We start from the raw sequence: 22541 nt of genomic DNA on the forward strand, positions 1-22541 counted from the left end.
CCTAAGTATTACCCTTTAACATCGGAGCTTTAGATCCAGTGTTGATATTCTTTGAACTACCGTAACTTTTCAATTGTATATGCAAATAACACGACTCCAGCAAATTCTGAAGTGGAGAAAAGCAGCTTTGTGCTGATATGGAACCCTTTGCAGTACGCAATCAACGTTAACCGGCTGATTCTGACGCAGAGAAAAGCCGCTTTGCATAGATATGCAACACTTGGTCTCCTTTCTCCACGTCAGAATCGGATGAGTCACATTGATCGTGTAAATGGTAAAAAGGTTACAATAGTTCAAAGAGTGGGTTTTATTTAGGGTTCATCTCCGGTGTTAAAGAGTTACAGAACAACAAACCATCTTTCAGATAGGCCTAATACGAAGAACATTAGCTTTATAGTAGCATCTCATTAAGGGAAAGGTTAAAATCCCACTCCAATCCTCCTTTGATCTATTTTCAGAATGTTCCCAATGGTCTTTTAATTATGATTGTGTCGTTTTCAGCCAAAATCAAAAATCCTGTTTTGTTTTCCAGGACATAGTTTCTGTAGAGCGGCACTAATTCATCAAATTTGTCTCAGAGTTGTGGGCGGGACCGTTGGCATGGAGCAACTTGGGCCCTCTTCCTGTCACCCACAGCTGAGAGCTCTCTGTTTACTAGCTTTGTTTACTAGCTGTGTGCTAACTTTCAAGCCCTTACACCCCCAACCTAACATTACAGGTGGAACAAAAAGGGCGAGCAATAACAGAGCTATTCAGCCGTAGAGTTTAGAGCCAGATTTCAGCTCAGACGAGGAAAAGGAAGACGTACAGTGATCTATTTGTCTTCAAGTGGATGCATCAAAATGGAACGGAGCAGGGAGCTTACGGCCCACCCACCATGTTTTCGACGCCATAATTCCCATTCAGATTCCCTTGGTATTACGTCAATAGCATAAACGGTTGAGGAGTTACGGTATTCCAAAGAATGTCAACACGGGAACTAAAGCAGACAGAGCCAAAGGAAATCGGATGTGTTCACTCACCTGAAACCAGCTGATCCGGCTAATCAGCAGACTGTGGGCAAGAATTAGCTGGAAAACAAGCAGGACTTAAGATCTGGAAGACTCTATCGTGGATCAGCGAAGGTCAACCAACACAAGCGTTTTCATGGTCGTTAGGAATCTCTGCTGCTACGCTTGCGCTCTGGAAAATTTAGAAACATTTGAATGACGCTTCTTTAGATGTGCAAGAGATTGGAAATAAAAAAGGATTTTCAGAAAAATAGACCACAAAATAAATTAAGTCGCCTGGTGGTTATTCAGTAAACTGGCTTGGCTCCAATTATTTCAGGTTTCTAATCAGCTTCAAACAGGAAGTCGCTGTTGTAACACACTGTAGTGGCCACACCCGCATACATGGTGCACGAACAGCCAGATAATCAGGTCTCAGGTCTCCCCTCCTCCACTACAGTTTCTGTCATCTTTGTCATGCTAGTGATGAAGAAGTTGGCTACAGCTGTAACATATCAAAATAACCAGATTTCCCTAGGCGGTACTCTACCTCTGTAGTCCTATCCCATCGCCTGGTTACGGGATTAGTGTTGACATCATTTTCCAAAATAAAACAGATTAATGAATTGACTTAAAAGCACATAAATGCACTGTTCATAAATCTATCACCACATGATAATCAAGGGGGGAAAGAAAGTGGTGTTTCTGCAGTAAATTAATTGTTTCCAGCTTCTATGCGTGGCGTTTTTTGAACCGTGGATTGTCCCGTCAAACAAGATAAAAAATAAAATACATACTTTGCATTAAAAAATGGGTACATTTTTTTAAAAGGGATAACAGTTGTTGGGGGCATAGACAGCCTGCACATGTGTGCTCACACTCACCCTAAGGGTAGAAAACATTTGCATTAAGCATAGTGATGCACCGTATCGTGAATGCAGTAGATCACTGAAGGTAAGCCCACAGGCTGCATGCACATTTACATAACTTTGCAGGCCTATGCGGAGATAACATTCCCTGGAACTCTGTGATGCTTTTGTTTAGTTAGGGACTACACACACACACACACACACACACACACACACATACACACACACACTTTCTCTACACATCGGGTACCAAAGGTAGCCGTAAGATAAAGAGTGGAAAGTTCAACGACAGGCAAGGCCATGATAGACATTATGGGATGAGGCTGGAAAGTTCTCAAACAGAAGTGGAACAGCTGGCTCCTTGGATCCAGCTGTCAGCTAGATGTTTGTTTGTTTTTTTCCGTGTTCTTGCAAGTCGAATAAAATTGAAATGCCTTTAGTAAAAACGAATCTAGTTTTAATTATTGTTTATGATCTGACAGTTTCAGAAGATTTAGGTCATTTTTATAGATTTAGCAGTGGTACCCCAATCAAATTTGGGGGCACTGGGCTAAAAAATGTAAAGAGGCCCCCCCTAAGCTAGTGTTCTCTATCATAAAACAATCCAATATAACTTCAAACGAGGGTCATGCATTCCGTTAAGTCAAATTTAATAAATTTTTAGGATCACTTAGAGCAGAAATGAATGTTCTTTAAACAGCAGTCCTAGCTAAAGGTGCAGGGAACCTTAAACACAACCCGTCCACTGCTGGAAATGTATCTCTGTCCAATAATAAAAGGACTATGTTCACATGTTCCTCAATAACCAACTAATGTTAGAGCAGCTGTTACTGTTCTGTGATCAAATGTTACTTTGTGTTCTCGCAAGGTAAGCGAGATCTGGGGTTAAACTGACTTTCATTTTTGAGTAATGCAGACATTTCACAGACACTGTATTTTAACTCATAATACCTTTCAATATAAAATATTTTTAAAAATGATTGAGTTTAGATTTTTTTTCAAATTTAAGTCTTTTTTTGTTCAGAACCGATGTTTGTATAAATTTAAGCCTGGATACAATTAAAAAAGAGAGCTTGGAAGTTTGGAACCCCATCCAAAGCCTTTTTTGAAAATTTGAACATTGTCATTCATTCTAGTACTTGTGCATATGATGTTTATATGTAAGGTTTTATGAAAAGTTCAATTTAAGCATGCTAGGTACACTGCAAAACCAAGCCCAGTAGAATTAAGTAAAAAAAAAATCTTAAAATGTCTACATTTTTCTTTACATAAGCAAAATCTACCAATGTGGTAAAAACAACTGTATCACCAAAAATTCTATGTAAAATTAAAGTCATTGAGACATGATTCCTTGAACTTATTATTATTTTGCAATTGAAAAACTTTCTTAAGAAAATATTTTTTCTTGCAACTCAGAAAATAAGATTTTTTTTCCTTTAAACGAGGGTCTTTTCGTGTTCTTTAAATTTGAGTTATTGCAGTGTAGCGTGTTTAAAGTATAGTCTAAACATTAATGACCTTACAGTGCAAACTAGAACTCCAATGTGCGGAAAAAAAGCTGTTTCTCCTTAACAAAAATGTTTACTTAAATTAATACAGCAATTCCTTTTACCGTCTTTTTAGTTACTTTAAATATATTTACATATATGTTTTTACTGCTGCTAATTAATATCGTTTTATTTTTTTTCAATGCTCCAACAATTTGTATTTGTTTGATCAATAAAATGCCAACTAATGGCGGAAACAATATTAGCTAGTAATTTTGTCACTGTATAGTAAAAGGTTTGACAAATAGTAAACAAACTGTTCAAGGAAGTGAAGTGACATTGTGCTTCACAGCAACTTTAAAGAGATAATAATTAGTTGGAATGCCAATAAAAGCTGAACTTTACACTCAATCCATTTTGTCTGTAGCTGCAGAAAAACAGGGGAAAGGGGAAAGGGGGGTCTACAGGAGTTGCCGCCACGTGTGCTCAAACGCTTGCTTTACTGTGAAAGCGAGCTCCGGATTGGTCAGGAGACGGAGCACGTTATTTATAGAAACGATTTGATTGGCTGTCGCCGTTGAGTGCAGAGGGAACACAGCGCAAAGCTTCCAGACAAGGGATTCCTGAGCGTCTCGTACTATGAAAAAATAGTGCAGTGCTAAATTTATTATATCGCTGGAGAATTTGATTAAGAGTGTAATTTAATAATAGAATACGCTTATTGGTGGGACGGAGGGTGATATTTGTCAAAAACATAGACTGTAAGGTTGAAATTAGACGAAAGTGTCGGTTTGTATTGGTGGCGGAGGGATACAACGAGAGGGGTTGCGCGTCAAAATATTGGCTTGGGAAGACCGCGCCAAAGCTCAGACAGCGGCCACTCTCTGGGATAATAACATACCGTAGTGGCCATTTAAACGGCGAGTACTACAGCTGCATCGCGTTGAAGAGTTTACTTCTTTATTTTTTTTCTTACAAAAGCGGACCCTTTTTTATTTGCGCCGGAACAAAGTGGCCAGATTAATGCTGGTTGTCGGCTGAGCTGGCAGCGACTTCACGGTCGTGACACGACTTTGACGGGCGCGGTGCGGCGGAGTTGGCGCACTGCTGGACTGGATTTACTTCACTGCAGCCGCACCATTGCAGAAACTGCGCCTCTTCTTAAATTCTATCTTTATTTTTGTGTGGGAAAGATTCCTCTAGATAGTCACTCAAGAACCGTTTACAGTTGATTTTCCGCTCGAATATGCTGCTTACAAAGTTAGGTTCATTTTCGCACATTTGCAATCCTTCAAGTATGGACCATATTCCAGTGAAGATACTCCCGCCGGGTATGTTGCCTTCAATGACCGTCGTTTTTTTTAAGATGAAAGAAGCTCCTTAACGATTTTAATTAAATTAATATTTTTCCTTGCAGTTAAAGTGGAGAAGGAGCCCTTCGAGAGGGTTTACCAGGTGGGGTCGGTGCTGGGCAGCGGAGGGTTTGGGACGGTGTATGCCGGCAATCGGATCTCCGATGGCGCGCCGGTAAGGACATGGCGAACTTTGTGTTTTCATCCCCCCATGTGGTTCGGTCGACCTTAACAACGTGTGCTTTGTTGTTCCAGGTTGCTGTGAAACACGTCGCGAAGGAAAGGGTGACAGAGTGGGGTTCAATTGTAAGTCCCCGTGTGATTTGTTTTGGTCCCTGCCACCCCCGCGATTTGTCACCGGGGGGTCTCTTCTGTTACTTTAAAAATCTCAATTGTTGTCGCAGAACGGAGTCATGGTTCCGTTGGAGATCCTGCTGCTGAAGAAGGTCAGCTCGTCTTTTCGGGGAGTTATCAAACTGCTGGATTACTACGAGCGGCCGGACGGCTGGCTCATCGTCATGGAGAGGCCCGACCTGGTCAAGGACCTGTTCGACTTTATCACCGAGAAGGGAGCCCTGGACGAAGGCACGGCGCGCGGCTTTTTCCGCCAGGTTTTGGAGGCGGTCCGACACTGCTACAGCTGCGGCGTCGTCCACCGGGACATCAAAGACGAAAACCTGCTGGTGGATTTACGCACCGGGGAGCTCAAATTGATCGATTTTGGTTCAGGGGCCATTCTGAAGGACACGGTCTACACGGATTTTGACGGTGAGGAATCATTTTTATCCTTCTTGTTGGCTGTAGCGTTTATTGTTTTTATGGTCGTGGATATGCATTAAGCTAGGTGTCGCGCGTGCCCTTTCCTGCCGCGCTATATTGAGACGCGGAGGCGTTCACTGCCGCGTGACGCAGTGTTCTGTTTTTGGTGGAGGGTTTTCCTCGCCAAGTCTCCCGGTCTGTTGGTGAAAATATCACCGAGGTGACTCAGATTTTTCATGCAAAACAGAAATATGTGACTGTGCTGTTTATCTTTTGCTGTTTCCGGTCATTAGTTTGTCGCCGTCTGAGTCACGGTGCCACGTAACATCTGTTTGTTGTGAAACCCGAGCCGGCGGCTCACGTGATTGGCTCACGTTGGGATCTAAATTCCTCCTTTCATGAGGGAGGGGGGGTTACGAGACACAAAGGGTGGGGGCGCTTTATTTCTTTATTTGGCTTTTATGTGAAGGCTGAAAAGTGATGCATTCGCTGTCACTCAACCTCCCCGCTTTTTCCTCTTTTGTTTTCTTGCAGGTACAAGAGTTTACAGCCCACCTGAGTGGATCCGTTTCCATAGATACCACGGTCGCTCGGCAACAGTGTGGTCGCTAGGCGTGCTGCTGTACGACATGGTGTGTGGAGACATCCCCTTTGAGCAGGATGAGGAGATCCTCAGAGGAAAAGTCTACTTCAGGAGGAGGGTCTCACCTGGTAAGTCACAGGGTCTCAAACAGAGTGGCTCTGACGCCACCTAGCTGTAACCGGTGGTACTACACCAACCCCACTCTGCAGATTTTCTTAAATTAATTTTGGGTGACATAATAGTGATGTGTGACGCATTCTGTCACCTCCCTCAGAGTGCCAGCAGATCATCAAATGGTGCCTGGCGCTGCGACCCTCCGACCGGCCCACTCTGGACCAGATTTGCGACCACCCCTGGATGAGGATGGCGTCCGAATCGCCCAAGTCCTCAGAGGAGCCGGCGGCCGGAGAGATCCGCCTACGAACCATCGGCACAGACTCTTCGTCAAGCACAAGCTCGAGCAAGGAGAGCCTCTGAGCATAGCTCTGATGGACTGAAAGGACTTTCTGGGGGGGGTGAATCTGGGTATCACAGACTTTGGAGGCCAGCGGGCTGAGAGCGGCCCGGTTCTGCTGGCCGTGCAAGAATTTTCTTTTCCTCTTTTGTAGGGAATTTATAATTTATTACTGTTCTGTTCTAACCCCCCCCCCCCTTTTTTTTCATTTCAGTTAAATATACTTGTTTCCTGATGAGGAACATTTTTTGCTATTGGGGTGGTCTTACCAGCACTATTTACCCCCCCTCACCTTTTCACTAGGTTTTCTTTGTTACTAGGCTGGTAAACGGCTGGCAAGGCCCTCCTACGCAGACATGGCTGCTCTCATAGAGCTTGTAGAAGAGTTATTTAAATGTTTTATTTTTGATTTTTGGAGTGCCTTTTTTTCTTTTAACTAGAAAGCTGCTTTTCTTGGGGGTGGGGGGTGGGCTCTTTTCTGTTGTGACGGGCAGGTGTCGCCATTTATATATACATTTTTTCTTTCTTTTCATTTTTAAATCTCCGTTGTTACACACAAATCACCCACTGGCCCAGAGGCGCCGCCAGGGGAGGCGGAGCCTCTTCCTTTAAAGGCGGAATACTTGAAATCGACTCGACGCTGCTCCTTCACTCGAAAAGCCTGAACAGCTGTTCAGAAACTGGATCTTCTGTTCTGAATGTCTGCGACCTGTTGGTGACGCGCCGCTCCACACCCACCCCGCTCAGCTGTTGCAGGAGAGTGGGCGGGGTTTAGCATCCTCCCGTTAAGGTACCTCCCACCATCTCACTACTCGACATGCCCCCCTGCCCCCTCCCTTCTCACTCCTGACCTCTTATCAGAGTTGGGGGTGTGAAATGCACAAACAATGCAATATTCATTCATTTTTATTATTTTTCTTTTTCCCCCTGCAAATGTACAGGTTTTTTTTTCTTATTTGTGTGTTTTTGTTTTTTTCTTCTTTTTTTTCCATTTGCATTTAATTTATTTGTACACATGTAGACATTCCACACTCTTGTGGTTATTTATTTATTTATTGTCTACAATCTCCCCTAAAAGAAGATGAAATGCATATCCTCTATGGCCTTTGATTTATTTGCATTCCTATAACTTATTTTTTACAGTTCCAGCATCATTTTGTTTTTCTTTAGATGTGGAGGATGCACTGAAGCAGATGTAAAACAGAATAAACTGTTTACCTAAAAGTTGACATGAGCGGTTGAATGTTATTTAATGTTGAATGAATCAGAGTAATCCATCTGGTTTGTTTGTTTTTAGTTCTATAAGAGGCTAAACGGCGGGAGGACGAGCTTTTCATGTAGACTCATTACTTTCCGTTTAACCGTGTAACATCAGAACGTTGGAGATTGATATATTTTGATACAAAAAAAAAAGTCAAATTAAACACATTTTTTTTAATGTAGAAAATTGTGATGTGTGTTTGGTCATTTTTGAATTTTGGGAGGGGTTGAGGCTCCAGCAGCTGGATGGAGCTCTATAAAAACCTGGATGGGAGGTTAACATGCCAGAATTTACTTTTGCTAATAGAAAAGAAAATTCTTTAGATGTTAAATTAAGTGGATTTACCAGAGGAGGAAATCCAAAAGTTTCTTACACGAAGGGGTTTGTTTGCCAGGAGGTGCTGTCCCCTCTGGTAAATCGGTATCATTAGCAATAACACCTATAGCCGTCTTTGGGGTCATGGGGGGCCGCTGGAGTTCACCGGTCTATTGCAGGGCCAGTGCTACATTCACACCAGGCTATTTCACCCCTCCCGCCCGCCAGAGGCGGAGCCTCCAGCCCTGAATCATGCTTCTTGTGCACGTGTAGTTCCAGGATTTACCAACAAAGTCACCTATGACCCATGTGAGGCTATGACTTTACGTGGCACCGGGAGCGCGGTCCCAAACTCTTGTTGCGATGCGATAATGCAAGGAAACTGTGGGCCTCTGGTGGTAATCATCCAAGACTCACAGAACCATAGTTACATACATGAATCTTGTTCTTGACCGTTTACCATACGGTGCTCACGCTACCCGGTACCAGAGGAGGTCCTGGCTAATTTGATTCCCTGGGCGAAACACTGGACGGCACCCTCACCGCACCCTAAGCCCTTTTTCCAGCCCCGCCCTCAATAACTCAAAGCCTGCATACAAACAAACAAAAAGAAATATCCCTTATCTTATTTTATTAATCATATTGGTAAAATATACTTTTATAGATTAATTCACAATTAAGATCTAGTATGTAAGGTAGTTCACACTTAACACGCATCAGTTTGTGTTTTTCTTTTTGAAGGCTGGTTTTGGTAAAAAAATCCACATTTTTCGTTTTTTTTTTTTTTTTTTATTGAGCTAAATACAACGGTGACCAATTATGAATAAATATATCCACAAACTGGAATAGACTTTTCCGTCTGTCTAAGCCCCTCCTCCACCTCTCTACCTGTTCACATCCTCTGCAGCTGCGAGTTAGTTTCCCCCCGCACGCCCCTCCAGCGTGTTCTACGCAGACAGCGTGAAAAACTGTCATGACAGCAGCACGTTGACGTGATAGTGGGGTGCCCTAGCGCAAATTTCACTAACTGTACGGCAAAGTGGGCGGCTCTAGTCTAGGAAAACTGCGGAGGAAAACAAACTGGCAACAATGGTTTTTTTTATTTTGTTTTTTGGGCGCCCCCTACAAGATTTCGCCCTTGTTGCCCATCGGAAAAAACGCCACTGCCCTGTACCACAGCGTGTTCGCCACCTACAGATGGAAGAGGCTTGATGTGAAATGGCAAAGTGGTGCAAACCTCCTGCATTTTCCCCAGGCTTTTTCCTTCTGAAAGACTTTGTGTCGTAGAATTGTGCTCGGGCACAAACTGCAATTATTCATTTCTCCTCATAACGGTTGGCAGATCTGTCAATTAAAAGGGTGGCCATCCATACGTCGCTACCAAATCCAAAGTCCTGATTGGTCAACGTTTGACGTACGTTCGGTTGCTTCGCGTTTTGTAAATAAAGCCCAAAAACGGTCCTTAAAATTGTGCTTAGCGACACACGAACGAAGGAGTTTGGAACACAGAAGCCAGAAACACAGGTTTCTACATCGTGGTCAGAGTTCGTCTCAGGTTCGCAAGCCGGAACCACCAATGATCATGGACTTATTCATGCACGTACTAAATCTTTACTCGCGTTTCTAACATCTCACTTTATGGAAGTACTTTCTGCGTAAGGAAATGAAAATACATCCATTTTTTATGTTTGACAATGATTCGTTTTCTTTAGTTTTACCACAAAGAAACAAAATGGTCAAGTTTCCTTTTTAAATAAAGACTGATGCCACTCGGGATGATAATTTTTAATTGAATTTTTAATAAACTTTATTTATAAATAAAAATCAAACTTTCCTTTTATTTTATTTCGCAAAATCTAAAATACCAAAACGTTTTTCAAATGATTTTTAGCCCAGAGTACTTTTATCACATAATATGAATGAATTAGTACGTTTTCCCTCAGAGTACGTCCTTTTCTCTCTTTGTACTTTCTAAACAAGTTCTGGCACGCTAAGGCTGTCCTCGCTCGCCATCCTGGGTGACAACTCGACAGACTCAGAGGAAGACGCCAGATGGACTCTGTGCTCGAGGACCCCGATGGGCACAGATGGGTGGGTGGGTGGCGCCCACTCTGGCAACACGGGCGACAAGACGACAGGACGCCACGGCCAATGAAGCTGCTTGATGTGGTCCGTGAATATGTTTACATGCTCGTGACCCCCATGTGTAAGGACAGACTCACTCTTGCATATGTTTGCAGGATGTAGTTCCGTGCATTTTAATGTACATCTAAATGTGGATATTTCTGTTATTTAATGCCACATGAATACAGAAAAAAAAGAGAGATTATTTGCAAATATGTACAGACATGATAAAAAAATCTTTATTCTATGCCTTTATTTTGAAATTTGTTCTGGAAACAAGAGTCACCTTACAAACAACCAAGGACCATGACTGGCGGTTTGAGTCACCACCTTTGACTAACCACCCAAACCACCTTTTGAGCTCTACTGTGGGTGGTGGGCCCACGGGGGAGTGATCCCACGTCATCTCTTCGGGCTGGACCCGTGGGAGAGCAGCCACCAGGGGTTACTTTCCGAGCCCCAAACCTGGCTCCGGAGTGGGGCCCCAATGATGCCAAAAAAATAAAAGAAAGGAAGAAGCCCCTCCCTGCTTGTCCAGTGTAAGAACCATATGCTAAATGCATTTATGACGTTCTTGAGTGTGCATCAAATGCCCGGTATGCAAGGGTCCATCGCTATAAAGCAGTTCACCTTTCACAGTCGCGCTGTTTTGCAGATTTTTTTAACCGCAATTTTGCTTTTGTATTTTTTTTATTAGCACTTGTGTTCTGCATCCTGGTTATCTGTAGACCACTGTCAGTCAATTCGCCAAATTTACATCAATCTTTGATCACGATCAGATCTTCAATAGCTGCGTTTCCATTTTACGTCGAATTTTATTGATGTTCTAGAAATGTCAATAACACGCAATTTCGCAATTACACTGTTTCCATTAAATCCTAATCATGCTAATAAACACAAACCGACTCACGCGATAAGTCATTCAAAAACACGGTGATGGATGAGAGCAAGTATTGTTTTAAGGGGCCGTTTGGATGACGTCTCAGCAGTGCCGTGATGCGTGGCGTTGACAGAGTCTATACTGAGCCGGAGACACGTAAGAAGCCTGTTCAGCGATATTTAAAAATAGCACGACAAGATGCTTCCACATTTCTGCCACAGCTCTAGCACTCATCATCATCCTTACAAAGAAACGTCGGCGTCTTATTCACGCCACGGAAAGGCAAGCGTAGCCGCTCCCACATGTAAGCAGAGGATGAAGTGTTTTGGGGGAAATTTGGTTGGTGATTTTAAAGGGCAGCTGTGTGTCCGACAGTCCAGCAGGACGTGCAGCTTTTAATGAGCTGTGTGATGCTGCAGAACCTCTAGTGGCGCCCGCTGTGCGCGCCTCAGGGCAGCCAGTTCCTACCACGAAGCGCATTTCTGTTCAATAGTGTTTTCAGTCTTTGCCAAACATGTCCATTTCGATACGCCACAAAAACCACCTCCTCAAAGCATAAAAACATTTTTTTTGTGGATAAATGTGTTTTTTTTTTGTTTGTTTTTTCAAAATTGTCCTGTTTATTGACGGAAATCCGATTTGCGAAATTTCATTATCAAATGGGAACGCAGCTTATGAAGGTTTGAACTTTAAATGCGACAATGTTCATATCTGTCTAAGAAAAGTGGATATAGTGTGTAGTTAGGAGTTTTACAGACTTAAAACATCTAGAAGAATTGTAAAAAAAAAGAAACGGCTTTGCGGATTTTGTTTATCACGAGTTAATTTTAGAACGTAACTCGCGGAAAAAAGGGGATAACCTTGTAGATTAAACATTCGCTAAGCCATAAGAATTCAATCAAACCTTGAAGCTTTCAAAGAGGTGGTATTGTAGGCAATCTGATGCTGGTCTTTGTGACTATCGTGGGTTGTTTTTAGGTTTGTGTCCAAATTCCTTCCCTACTCACTGCTTAATGCAGCATATAGCGCGTTCACCATCATGTCAGTGGGTTTGAAGCTACAATTTCAAAAATCCAGTGCCCTAGAAATCTCCCAGAAGTGTCTGCGAAAAACCATTGAGCATCAATGCGCACTAGATTGGCGTATATAAACCACAAAGCACTGCGTTTGAATGTAGTTGAATCAATTTTTCTTAATCCTTGTGCTATCCTAGGCACTTTATCGTTGGGAGTTGGGTCATCTAGACCCACTAGACAGTGCGCTGAACCTTTTTTCTTCAATGATTTGTGATCTTCACTGGTGTCCATGGATTACATGAAATCTTTCCACCTTTATCCACGTTTGTCATGGCAGGGAGAACACGTCAATGTAATGGTGGGGTCATCTGGACCCCATAGTGTAGCACAAGGGTTAAATCATTCAAGTTTTCAGAACACAAAAAGTCTTCGTAAAATTTTCGTATTTACTAGGTTTTTACTGCTGGAATCTGTGATATTCACCCTAGTAAAGGGCCTATACCATAAAAATCTAATTTTTGAGCTTTTAAACGTATTATTATGTTCACTTCTTACAAAAAGAAACCTCAAAGAGGTATTTTGATCCGTTCACGCATTTCCTCTAAAGCCCTAAGCTCTGAGCATCAGCCCCTCCCATTAAAGGAAAATGAGCGTTTTCTCACGTGCTGACATAGACCAGTGAGGAACCGCCCCTTCCAGGAAGAGTCACCGGCCCCAGGCAAATAGACACGCCCACTTTCTCCACGGAGCTAGCGGTGATCAGCAAAAAGGCTTTCCTTTTTTTTCTGCACAATCTTCACATCCATCTTTGCAAAAGTTTGGATGTTTTTTGGTTTTCCTGGGCAAAACGCAGACACATGGCTGAGGCCGGCTCGAGTGTGACGACATGAAATGGGCGGAGCCTTAGAGATCGAGTCATCTTTCTTACGGGTAGGAAAATAACTCAGGAAAAGAACTTATATTTCATTAAAAAAATTGTTCTTTTGTGTGCCAAAGGTAAAAGTATTATCATATACATTGATATGGTTTTCTATATGTCTGAATTACTTTTAAAATCCAGGGCACTAGATAGTACTTAGGGAGGGAATTCAGACACAGGCACCTCCTTTTTTATTTTTACATTGTAACTATACAGAACATTTGACAAGTTCTTCATTTTGATGCTGAAGAATCTTTCCAAGCAAAAAGGACGATCCCCCCTGCCCCCTCAGGCGATCACCACAAAACACGAGCAGAGCACAATCCCAATGACAGCACGCTGAAAGCTCGCTTGCAATTACACTGACATTTTTATAGCTGCGATGTCCCAAATAACAGCTTTGCGGAAAAGGACGATGACGGATTTGGAGAAACTGTCCTTGATTTTGTCCATTTTATCTTATTTTTGGTCAAATTGAATCAAAAGACAAAACAAAAACAATCGAAACCCCCGTTTTCCGATGAATAATCTGAGCTTTAGCTGTCTTTGTTGTGATCCCCGGGGCTTGCAGAATGCCTGACTACCACCTCTAGAGGCCTCACGCTTTGTTATTCCAAGCAGAGGAGCCTCCATGGTGACTTTCCACTGGTCGGCCTCAGAGTTCATTAAAAGCTGTGCCGGTGCCAAAGCGGAGGAACCTGGCCACCCGGTCGGTGGGAGCCTGCTGCCGTCACCTCGTGGTCTGAAGGAACTCTTTGTTCTGGTTCAACGGGACGCGGTGTAAACACAGGAGTAGAGTTTTCACTGACCGCCACAAAACGCATGGCAAGATTCCTGAGGCAGGAATCAGGTCGCTGCGCTCCAATCAGCTTTTCTTCTGTTGCCAAGCTCCCAAACAACACAAATCTCAGCAGGTGAAGTGAGGTGACGGCACACAGCCGAATATTCCCAGAACAGTTTGTCCGTCAACTATGAGCGCTTGGGGAGGGAACGGCTGGTTAGTCAGAGAGGCATGAAAGGGAAAGACAGAGAATGAAAAAGCTCTTCTGTCCAAATGTGGAGTGGAATAAAAACAAGATAAACATCTTAATTGTTGCTGTCTGTCTGCAAAACTTGTAATGTGATCAAAGAAATCCCTGACCCGGGGCTGGTTCTGCCCCACGGCTTTTATCTGTTCCTCCAGCTTGATGAGGGGAAAAAAAAACAAAAAACTTTTCTTTTCTGCTGATGAAATGGGACGCTATCTTTAAAAATATTTGTTCAAAAACAGCGTACTCTGTTGTTTCAGGGTGTACTGTAACATGAGTCATCAAGTTTAGATCTCAGCCATGCAGCCAGCACAGATGAAAATAAAAAAAAAACTTTTAAATGACAGAATTTCGCTGAAATGGAACAAAGACTGTGTGTGAGGTTGCCATGTTTAGGCCGTAAATATTGTACAAACTTGGTTTTGCATGTCATAAAACAAAGCGATAAACAAGAAAAATGAATTTTGGACATAAGGCTTTTCATATGTTTCTGTTTGCTGTAAAATTGGACAATTTTGACGCCGGAATCCATGTAATTAGCTTCCTTCCGACACCAGCCCCTAGTGGTCTTTTATGGAACTTAACCACGCCCCCCCGGATGTTGTTCCTTCATTCCATTTTCTTATCTGAAACCGGCTCAGAAGTACCAAATGTTGCAGTTCCTTAAATGACCACTTGAGGTTAGTTTCAGAATGTAGCACATTCCCATTTTACTGCCATGTTAAAAAGTTACATTTTACACAAAAATAAACACATTTAAGCCTGATGTTTATTCTTTTCAATATTTATTGCTTTGTTGACATTATAAAAACTGAGGAGGTGGGTTCAATTCAACCAGCCAGTTGGATTTTTATTAGAATTCACATTTATGAATTTTTTATAGGCACACTCTTAAAAAAACTTGGTGGTGTTTCTTCAACCCAATTCTTGGGTTATTCATGTTGGGATATTTTTTTTGGTTACTTTTTGGAGCAATTTGTGGCTTTTTCCGTAGGTTTTCAGTTTTTTGCATTACGAATTTGCTTGGGTAAAGGCAGCTTGTATATGAGATACAGCTGCAGTGCTTAACGTTGTAATCATTAAATAAAATGAATGTCACCATTTTATTACATGAAAGTATTAGTATGTATTAATGTTCAGGTAGAGTTTTTTCTAAGTCATACTCTTTAAAAAAAAAAAAAGTATGTCGTATCGCGTTACGTTTCATATCGTATTACCAGACTCTTGCCAATACACACCCCTACATCGGTGGAACATGCATGAAATGACATACAGTTTCAAATCTGCGTATGCGTCTAGCAAAAATCACATGCAATTGTATAAGATTTACATAATATTTGTGTATAAAATACCTAAAATACGCGGGAACTGCTTAATTCTCAACTGAACAAAATCTTTGAACAGCTCAAAACTGAATTCACGATAGACTGAAATTTCATAAAAGGAAAAATGCACAAAATGTGCATAGTGACTGTGTGACATGACCTTAAGATATTGTATGTAAAAAAAGTGGATATTTTACTAATTTTATAATAAATGTAATAAAATATTTATAATTGAGACAGAATGCACTAATAGAAATTCTACATTTCCAATTTACTTGAAAGAAAATGCTGCCTTCAAAAAGTTATTAGTTAAAAAAGATCATTACAGTAACTGATAAAAATTAAAAATTTTAAGAGAAAGGCTATTTTTTTTTAAAAAATTTTTTTAAATCAAAAAAAGTTTATTACCTAGTGGGTTACAGGAAAAAACATCATTAAATCTGTCTTTACACTGTTAAAAATTGTGATTTTTATGAACTAAAAGTAAATGAAGTAGTTTTTAAGATCTAAATTTAACAAACTCTACAAATGTGTCTGGCTTTATGACGATTTTTAAAATAAATATAATTAAGGTTCATTGAATGAAAACAGGACCTTAGTGATGATCCATAATATCCAAAAACCTGATTGGAAGTTATAGCAAGTGTCAAATAATTCACTGTAATGAAGGAGGCCGTTTGCCTTTTGGCAAGTTGCGGTAGGACAGAAGCAACGCTGTTCGCCAAACCTGCGTCATCGCTACAGCGACTCATACTGATTGACGTTCCCTAAAAACAAATCTCATTTGATTTCTTGCAAATAATAGCAGCCCCTCCTTAAAGATCCTATTTGATAGACAAATACGATTTGCCCTGCACCCTCATTGTTGTTTTTTGGTTGCTTACCGACCTGTTTCTGGTGTCCGTCACCATCTCTTCTGGTTCAAAACCCATCCATGTGGCTACTTCATGAAAATCAGTTGAAACACATCAAGACCACGATATTTAGATGATACTGTTGAGCTTTGGTCTTTTTATCTAGGCCCAAAGTTTGGATCCTTTGGTGCTTTCTGCTCCCATCTGTTGCCGTTATTGTTTGTATTTCCCACAATTCCCACTATGAACTTAGATGGCCAATCAGCTATCATGCCACTTCTCCAATAACATGAACAAAACATAAGGAAGTTGTTTCATAAATTTAAAAAAAAATGTTCTGCTTTTGTCCTTCAGACTTTTATCTCCTCTAACCTTTTTTTGTTGTTTTTTAACCAGCAGCTCTTTGTGTTTTGGTGTCATTGCAAATGAGCTGCCTTCAAAAATCTATTTTCCAGGAAATATTGACACAGAGGAGGAGGTCTGCTGATGCGCCGATACCACAATCCAGTATAAATGTTGTCTTTGCCGAACTTCCTGTTTTTCATTGTGGCCGTCCGTCTTTTGCGTGTTGGCGCTGCTGAACCAGAGCCCAGAATGAAAGTAAACCTTTCCCTGAAAAAAGCACTCGCCCAAAACCTGCAAGTGAACAAATACACACAATATTTAGCCTGTCAAATGTTCTATTATGGGCAGTATGCTGTGGACTACTGGTGGGATAATCGATTATGAAACGACTATCGATGCATGGTAAATCCATGCTTTTGTTCAAAATGTTTTTTCTTCACCACAAAACACTGGACCAATACTACTTACTTTAGTCCACCAAACTGCGTTTGTAAGTAGATCAACTTACTAAACACAAAAGATGTGACATGGCAAATTATTTAATAATCAAATATCTTTCACAGCATCAAAACAGGTTTTCAAGGAAATGACACATAAATGACATTATGATGTTACGTAATATTTGAATACATGTTGTGTTGTGATCACAGGTCAGTTTGCACCAGTAGATGAGTCTCATTTTGGTTGTTTTCCCCAATCCATCACACCCCCATTGCATTACATCTCCCCCCTTCCAATTGGAATGAGTGTGTTTTCTTTGATTGGCAGGTGGTTTGTCCCAATAGGTGATCAGACTCTAGGTTTTTTGGCAGCTTGTTCAACTTTAATCAAAACTTTAAGATTGACTTCAGATTATTGTCCAGGGATTATTGTCCAGTCATTAGTGTCTATGCGTAACTTTCCTCCATCTAAACATCCAAAGTGGAGTTTTAACTTTCACAACAGAGCTTTAGCTCCAGTGTTGACATTCTTTCGACTACCGAAAGTCTTCAACTGTTTACGCCAGGGATTTTTGCAACCAGGGCCAAATTTGGTGAGGTGGAAGTGTGTGAGGGCCAACCCTTTGGCATGACATTCTTTTAACCATTTCAGTAGCATTACGTTTAAATTAAAATAAACGACTTAATGAACATTTTACTTTTTATCTCTCTTGTGCCATCCAAGCCACTTTAACATTGGGAGTGGGGTCATCTAGACCCCACAAGACAGTTTGCTGAACCTCTTTTCTTCAATGATTTGTGATCTTCACTGGTGTCCATGGATTCCATGAAATCTTTCCACCTTTATCCACCTTTGTCATGGTAGGGAAAACACGTCAATGTACGGGCGGGGTCATCTAAGATAGCACACGGGTAAAGTACAGCCATGGACTGCTGACAAAAAAGACAAAGAGAGATTTCTGGAGAAAAATAATCCTTCCACCATATTTGTTTTAAATGCCTTTTATCCGTTCGCTACTGCCGTTGTCGCTCCATGAATGAATGGGAAAGGTTAAGGGGTTTTAACTGAACACTCTGCAGCCTCTACAGGCATGACTTGGCGGGCCAGAAGACAACCTTTGGTGGGCCAAATTTGGCCCGCGGGCCCTACTTTAGGCACACATGTTCTAAAGTTTTAAATAATATCTAAAACAACAAAAAACGTGTCAGTATTTTTATCTTTCACAGCTGGTAATAAATTCAGGTGTTAAGCAGTTAAATCACACAAACAAAATTTCAATTTGTGGCTTTGAAATATTTAAATCACACAAACAGAATTCTAATTTGTTGCCACAAATCGTTTTTTGTACAAACAGAATACTAACTTGTGACATCAAATAGTTGAATTGTGCAAATGAATTTTTAGCTCAATCAATATAAAACTGTCCATCATGTAGCTTTACTCTGTATAGATTTTCTTACCCAAGAGACCGTGAATTACGTCAATAAGTTGAATTACAAGCCTAATTTGTGTCCACAAGTCGAATATTTTATTAGAACTATTTCGTGGCTACGAATTTGTGTTTTGTTTTCACGCTTAAACCATTTTGTGGCTAAACTTTATTCATTTTTGTAGCATCTCATCATGATGGACTCCATTGTCCACTAAAAGTTGACACATATCCTATCTTTTTATTTTTTTTTTCTTTATAAATGTTATCCTAATGAGTGAAGTAAATTCAGACCAAACAGGAACATGTGACATTATTTTTGTACAAACAATGATTCAAAGTGCCAAAGTGCAAAATCCTCGTGCTCACGTTGCCAAACCGCTTCCTTATGTTGACGGTTTTCCACCCAGGACTACGATTGAACAGGCTTGCATGATGTTTGTTGTTTTTTATGCCTAGTTAAGTTTTCAAGTGCTTCAGGGGATTTTGAAATACTGTACCTCTGTGTTTGGAAGCGTCAGCATCTTTTCGTTGACCCTGAACGCATCGACAGTAGACCTGCTTCACTGCAAGTGTAGGAATGTTGGGTTGTTCTGCAAGAGTGGCCAATCAACTGGAGGATATAGGCTTGTTAATGTGCAACAATCTTATGTGTTTGGTCAAATTCATCAGTTAAAGAAATGAACACATTTGATTGATAGGCTCCATTCAAACCACTCAAGATCACCTGACAAGTACATTTAAAAAGTGTAACATAATTAAAATATTATTAAACTTCTCATCATTTGTATAGAATCGGTAACATAACATAGAAAAGGAATAACTAGCTTTGCTCAGGTGTGATAGACCGTCCAGGTAAAAGAGTCCGTGGATGGAGATAGAGGAGAGTTTTTTTAGCTCCTACTCCTCGGTTATCTCTGTCCTGATTGATTATTTTTTCCATTAGCTATAAACACCTGATTCGTATGACTGTGACTCTTTTTTGGGGGTCTTTGTGGAGCTGAAAAAACCCAGGTGGGATTTGTGAAAGAGGAAAAGGGAAATCACTCAGGGGAGGAGGACTTGGGGATTAAAGGCCTGTTCACACCGGGACGAATTTCGCCCGCGATTTTCGCCGACGTTTAACGCCTCGTGACTAAACAAAGGGCACCAATGTGAGTGTGCACACCGACGCGAAAAAACACCACGCGTCAAAGCGTCACTTTTTAAAAAACGCCGCGGGTTCGTTTTTTTGGTTTGACGCGCCGCGTCGAAAACTTTACGACCAATGAGAATGGCGCTTTTGCACACGTTGGAGCTACTGGTGCTTGAAATATTCACGTTTTCTTTGTATGATTCTGACAAGCGCGTAAATACTTGCTCTCTTCTTCTGAGTGAAAAGCGACTTTAAGAAGCGTAAAGTTGCGCAGCACCACCTTGTTTACAGGGGTATTTCTGTTTTATATTACGTGCCATCTAATGTCAGGGAATGAAATTGCATGTTCGCTCGGCTCATCGTCAGCGAAAATCGCCTGGGTGTGAACACAAAAAACGTGACGAAAAAACGCTGGCGAATAACGCCTGGCGAATATTCGTCCCGGTGTGTACGGGCCTTCAGACTGTGAAACACCAGGACAGAGAACTATAGAGGTGAAGAGCAGATAAACCCCAAAGAAGATCTCATGCTACGTTCAGGTTCGGAAAACACTCGTCCGTGCTGCCGCTTCCACTGACAAGTCTACGTAAATGCGCATTTAGGGCTTCCGTGTTGAAAACTCTTGCGTTCGCGCATGCTTGTTAGCAAATTAAAGAAAGATTTTTTTCTGATGTTTTTGTTGTTTAGTAATACACAAATCATACACTGAACCAAACAAAACCGTGACCCAAAAAATGTGGTTTGATCACAATCATGGGATAGGTGAACTGCTGCATCCCTACTGCATACATTTGCAACATTTAATGTATTTAATACTGTCTTCTTACATTACACCAGGCTTGGTGTGATGCTATGTTCACACGGGACTAGGAAACGTGCGTTCAAGCGACCGCTTCCGATGAAAGGTCTATGTAAATGTGCATAGATGTGTTTCGGGCTTCCGTGTTCAAAATTCTCCCGTTCAGGCGTCACTATACAAGTTTTTATGTTTGTTTTCGGGCTCCACCTACAAAACACATGGCCGTTGTTTGCATTTTGAAAGGTAAACCAGTTAAATTTCGACCAATCAGGGACTTGGATTTGGTGGTGTCCTTTTTAAAACACGGAGGCGCCAACCATTAGGAAACTGATGATGGAGGAGAAATTACTAGTTGCAGTTTGTGTTCAGATGGAATTCTATGTCACCAAGTCTTTCATATATCGGAATAGAGATGTGAAAGAAGAAATCTGGTGCAAGATTCAGGGGATTTACACCTTTTTGACATTTTGCACCAATCCTCTTCCAACTGTGAGTGCGAGCGCTAGTATCAGGTGGCACCGGACTTGTATGAACACAGTCAAAAACCCACATTCCTGAGAGGGTTTTTGAAGAGGAGTGCAGGGAACTGAAGAAGATCAGAGGGATGGAGGAGCCAAGAGATTTTCCAGGACCTTTTTCCCCCCAAAATGTATCAAATTTTCAAAAGGCATAAGCATGAATGTACTGAATGTGTAACGTGATTACTAATAGATAAAAATATGTTTAAAAAAGTATTTACAAAAATGTGCAGTAAATTAAAAAGAGGATTTGTATGAATAAAATGCTGACTTTGCATTTGCAATGCATTTGGACTGCCTGATATTTAATATAACTGAAAACAGATTGACTCAATTGATCTATGCAGGGTCAACTGGTTTAGTTTAGGCAAGCGGGCCTTTAATATATATATATATATATATATATATATATATAAAAAAACAAGCACACTGTGAGAAAGACACAGCATCTTTCGTCCCGCTTCAGTACTGTCACAAACTCTGGCGAAGGTCCTTCATGACTGATTAAAGGGCCCGTGTTCACCGCAGGCACGTAACAACCACTCGGATCCCTCATTTTCTTCCAGGAATGTATGGGAGATTCTCCGAAAGGGGAGAAAACTACCACTGTGTGGGGAAACGAGCCATTCATTACAGCCCCACCTCCGGGGCCTCCTGCCAAACCACGTACAGTAGGTAGACCATCGGGCTGCACTTTCACCACCCGCTCAGCCTGAGAATATAGGGGGGACGACCGTGGGAATCAGAAAAGGGAAATTGACCAAACACACTTTGATTTAGAAGGAGCTGACAGTCAGAGAAATGAATACTTTGTGTGCTGAATTAGTTTGAAAGTATTTAGTATTTATTGCATTTAGTAAAAAAAGAAAAAGAAAAACATAAATTAGAAAACTGAGAAACCTAATAGGACAAGGCAATGACAATCCTTACTGGGGATTTAGATGTTTTCTTTTCTTAAAGTTTAGTCGTTTTAGTTTTCTTTAGTTCTTCTGGGTTTCAACAATGATCTATGCTAAGGTGTAAAAATTGTGGGTGGGAATTAAGACATTTTGCCTTTTTCAAGCACTATATTGTTTTCTGTTTGTTATGTCCAGATGACCCCACTCCCAATGTTAAAGGGCCTTGGATAGCCTGGTGTGAACATTACAGTTCAGTTGATGGTGTGCCTTATAACCCTTTTGCTGTCATGTGGGGTCAAAAAGACCCCACTCCCAACGTTAATGTGCCTTGGATAGCACATGGGTTACAAGAAGAAATAAAAAGTAAAATGTTTGTTAAGTAGTTTATTTTAGTTTAATTACATTTAGTTTTAATTACATTTAATTTAAATTTAAATGTAAGGTCCAGATGACCCCACTCCCAACGTTAACGTCCCTCCACGGCACGTTAACGTTGGGAGTGGGGTCATCTGGACCCCACAAGATAACACAAGGGCTAACTGTGTTTTTTTGTATTGGATATTAAAAGGATTTCAAATCAAATCCAACCTAACATTCTGTTTGTTGGTTACTCCAGAAAGTGAAATGACCCCCTACCTGTCTTTGCCGACCTGTAAAAGCTGCGTTCAATGAACACGATTCCTGTGTCAAATTTGCGTCCGCTGCCTGTGTTTTGATACATTTGCTGCTAGACACTTGTTTGATGCTACGTTCACATCGG

The 22541-nt window shown here is 41.2% G+C and overlaps 1 protein-coding gene across 1 annotated transcript; it reads left to right on the top strand.

Moving 5' to 3' along the window:
• The first annotated feature begins 3931 nt into the window (after positions 1–3931).
• pim3 (Pim-3 proto-oncogene, serine/threonine kinase) lies at positions 3932–7940 on the top strand. Its single transcript, XM_004082907.5, has 6 exons — positions 3932–4676; positions 4763–4872; positions 4953–5003; positions 5102–5465; positions 5991–6167; positions 6314–7940. The coding sequence occupies exons 1-6, from the start codon at positions 4592–4594 to the stop codon at positions 6514–6516; spliced, it is 990 nt and encodes a 329-aa protein (XP_004082955.1). The 5' UTR covers positions 3932–4591; the 3' UTR covers positions 6517–7940.
• The last annotated feature ends 14601 nt before the right edge of the window (positions 7941–22541 follow it).

The sequence above is a fragment of the Oryzias latipes genome, chromosome 23 (genome assembly GCF_053564925.1).
Source record: "Oryzias latipes strain Hd-rR chromosome 23, Olatipes_Hd-rR_3.1".
Lineage (NCBI taxonomy): Eukaryota > Metazoa > Chordata > Actinopteri > Beloniformes > Adrianichthyidae > Oryzias > Oryzias latipes.

Bases quoted from the DNA above. Each gene is read 5' to 3' on its own strand.
- pim3 (XM_004082907.5), top strand. From the start codon at position 4,592: ATGCTGCTTACAAAGTTAGGTTCATTTTCGCACATTTGCAATCCTTCA. The intron at 5,004-5,101 runs GTAAGTCCCCGT...TTGTTGTCGCAG, and splicing joins TGACAGAGTGGGGTTCAATT to AACGGAGTCATGGTTCCGTT. The intron at 5,466-5,990 runs GTGAGGAATCAT...GTTTTCTTGCAG, and splicing joins GGTCTACACGGATTTTGACG to GTACAAGAGTTTACAGCCCA.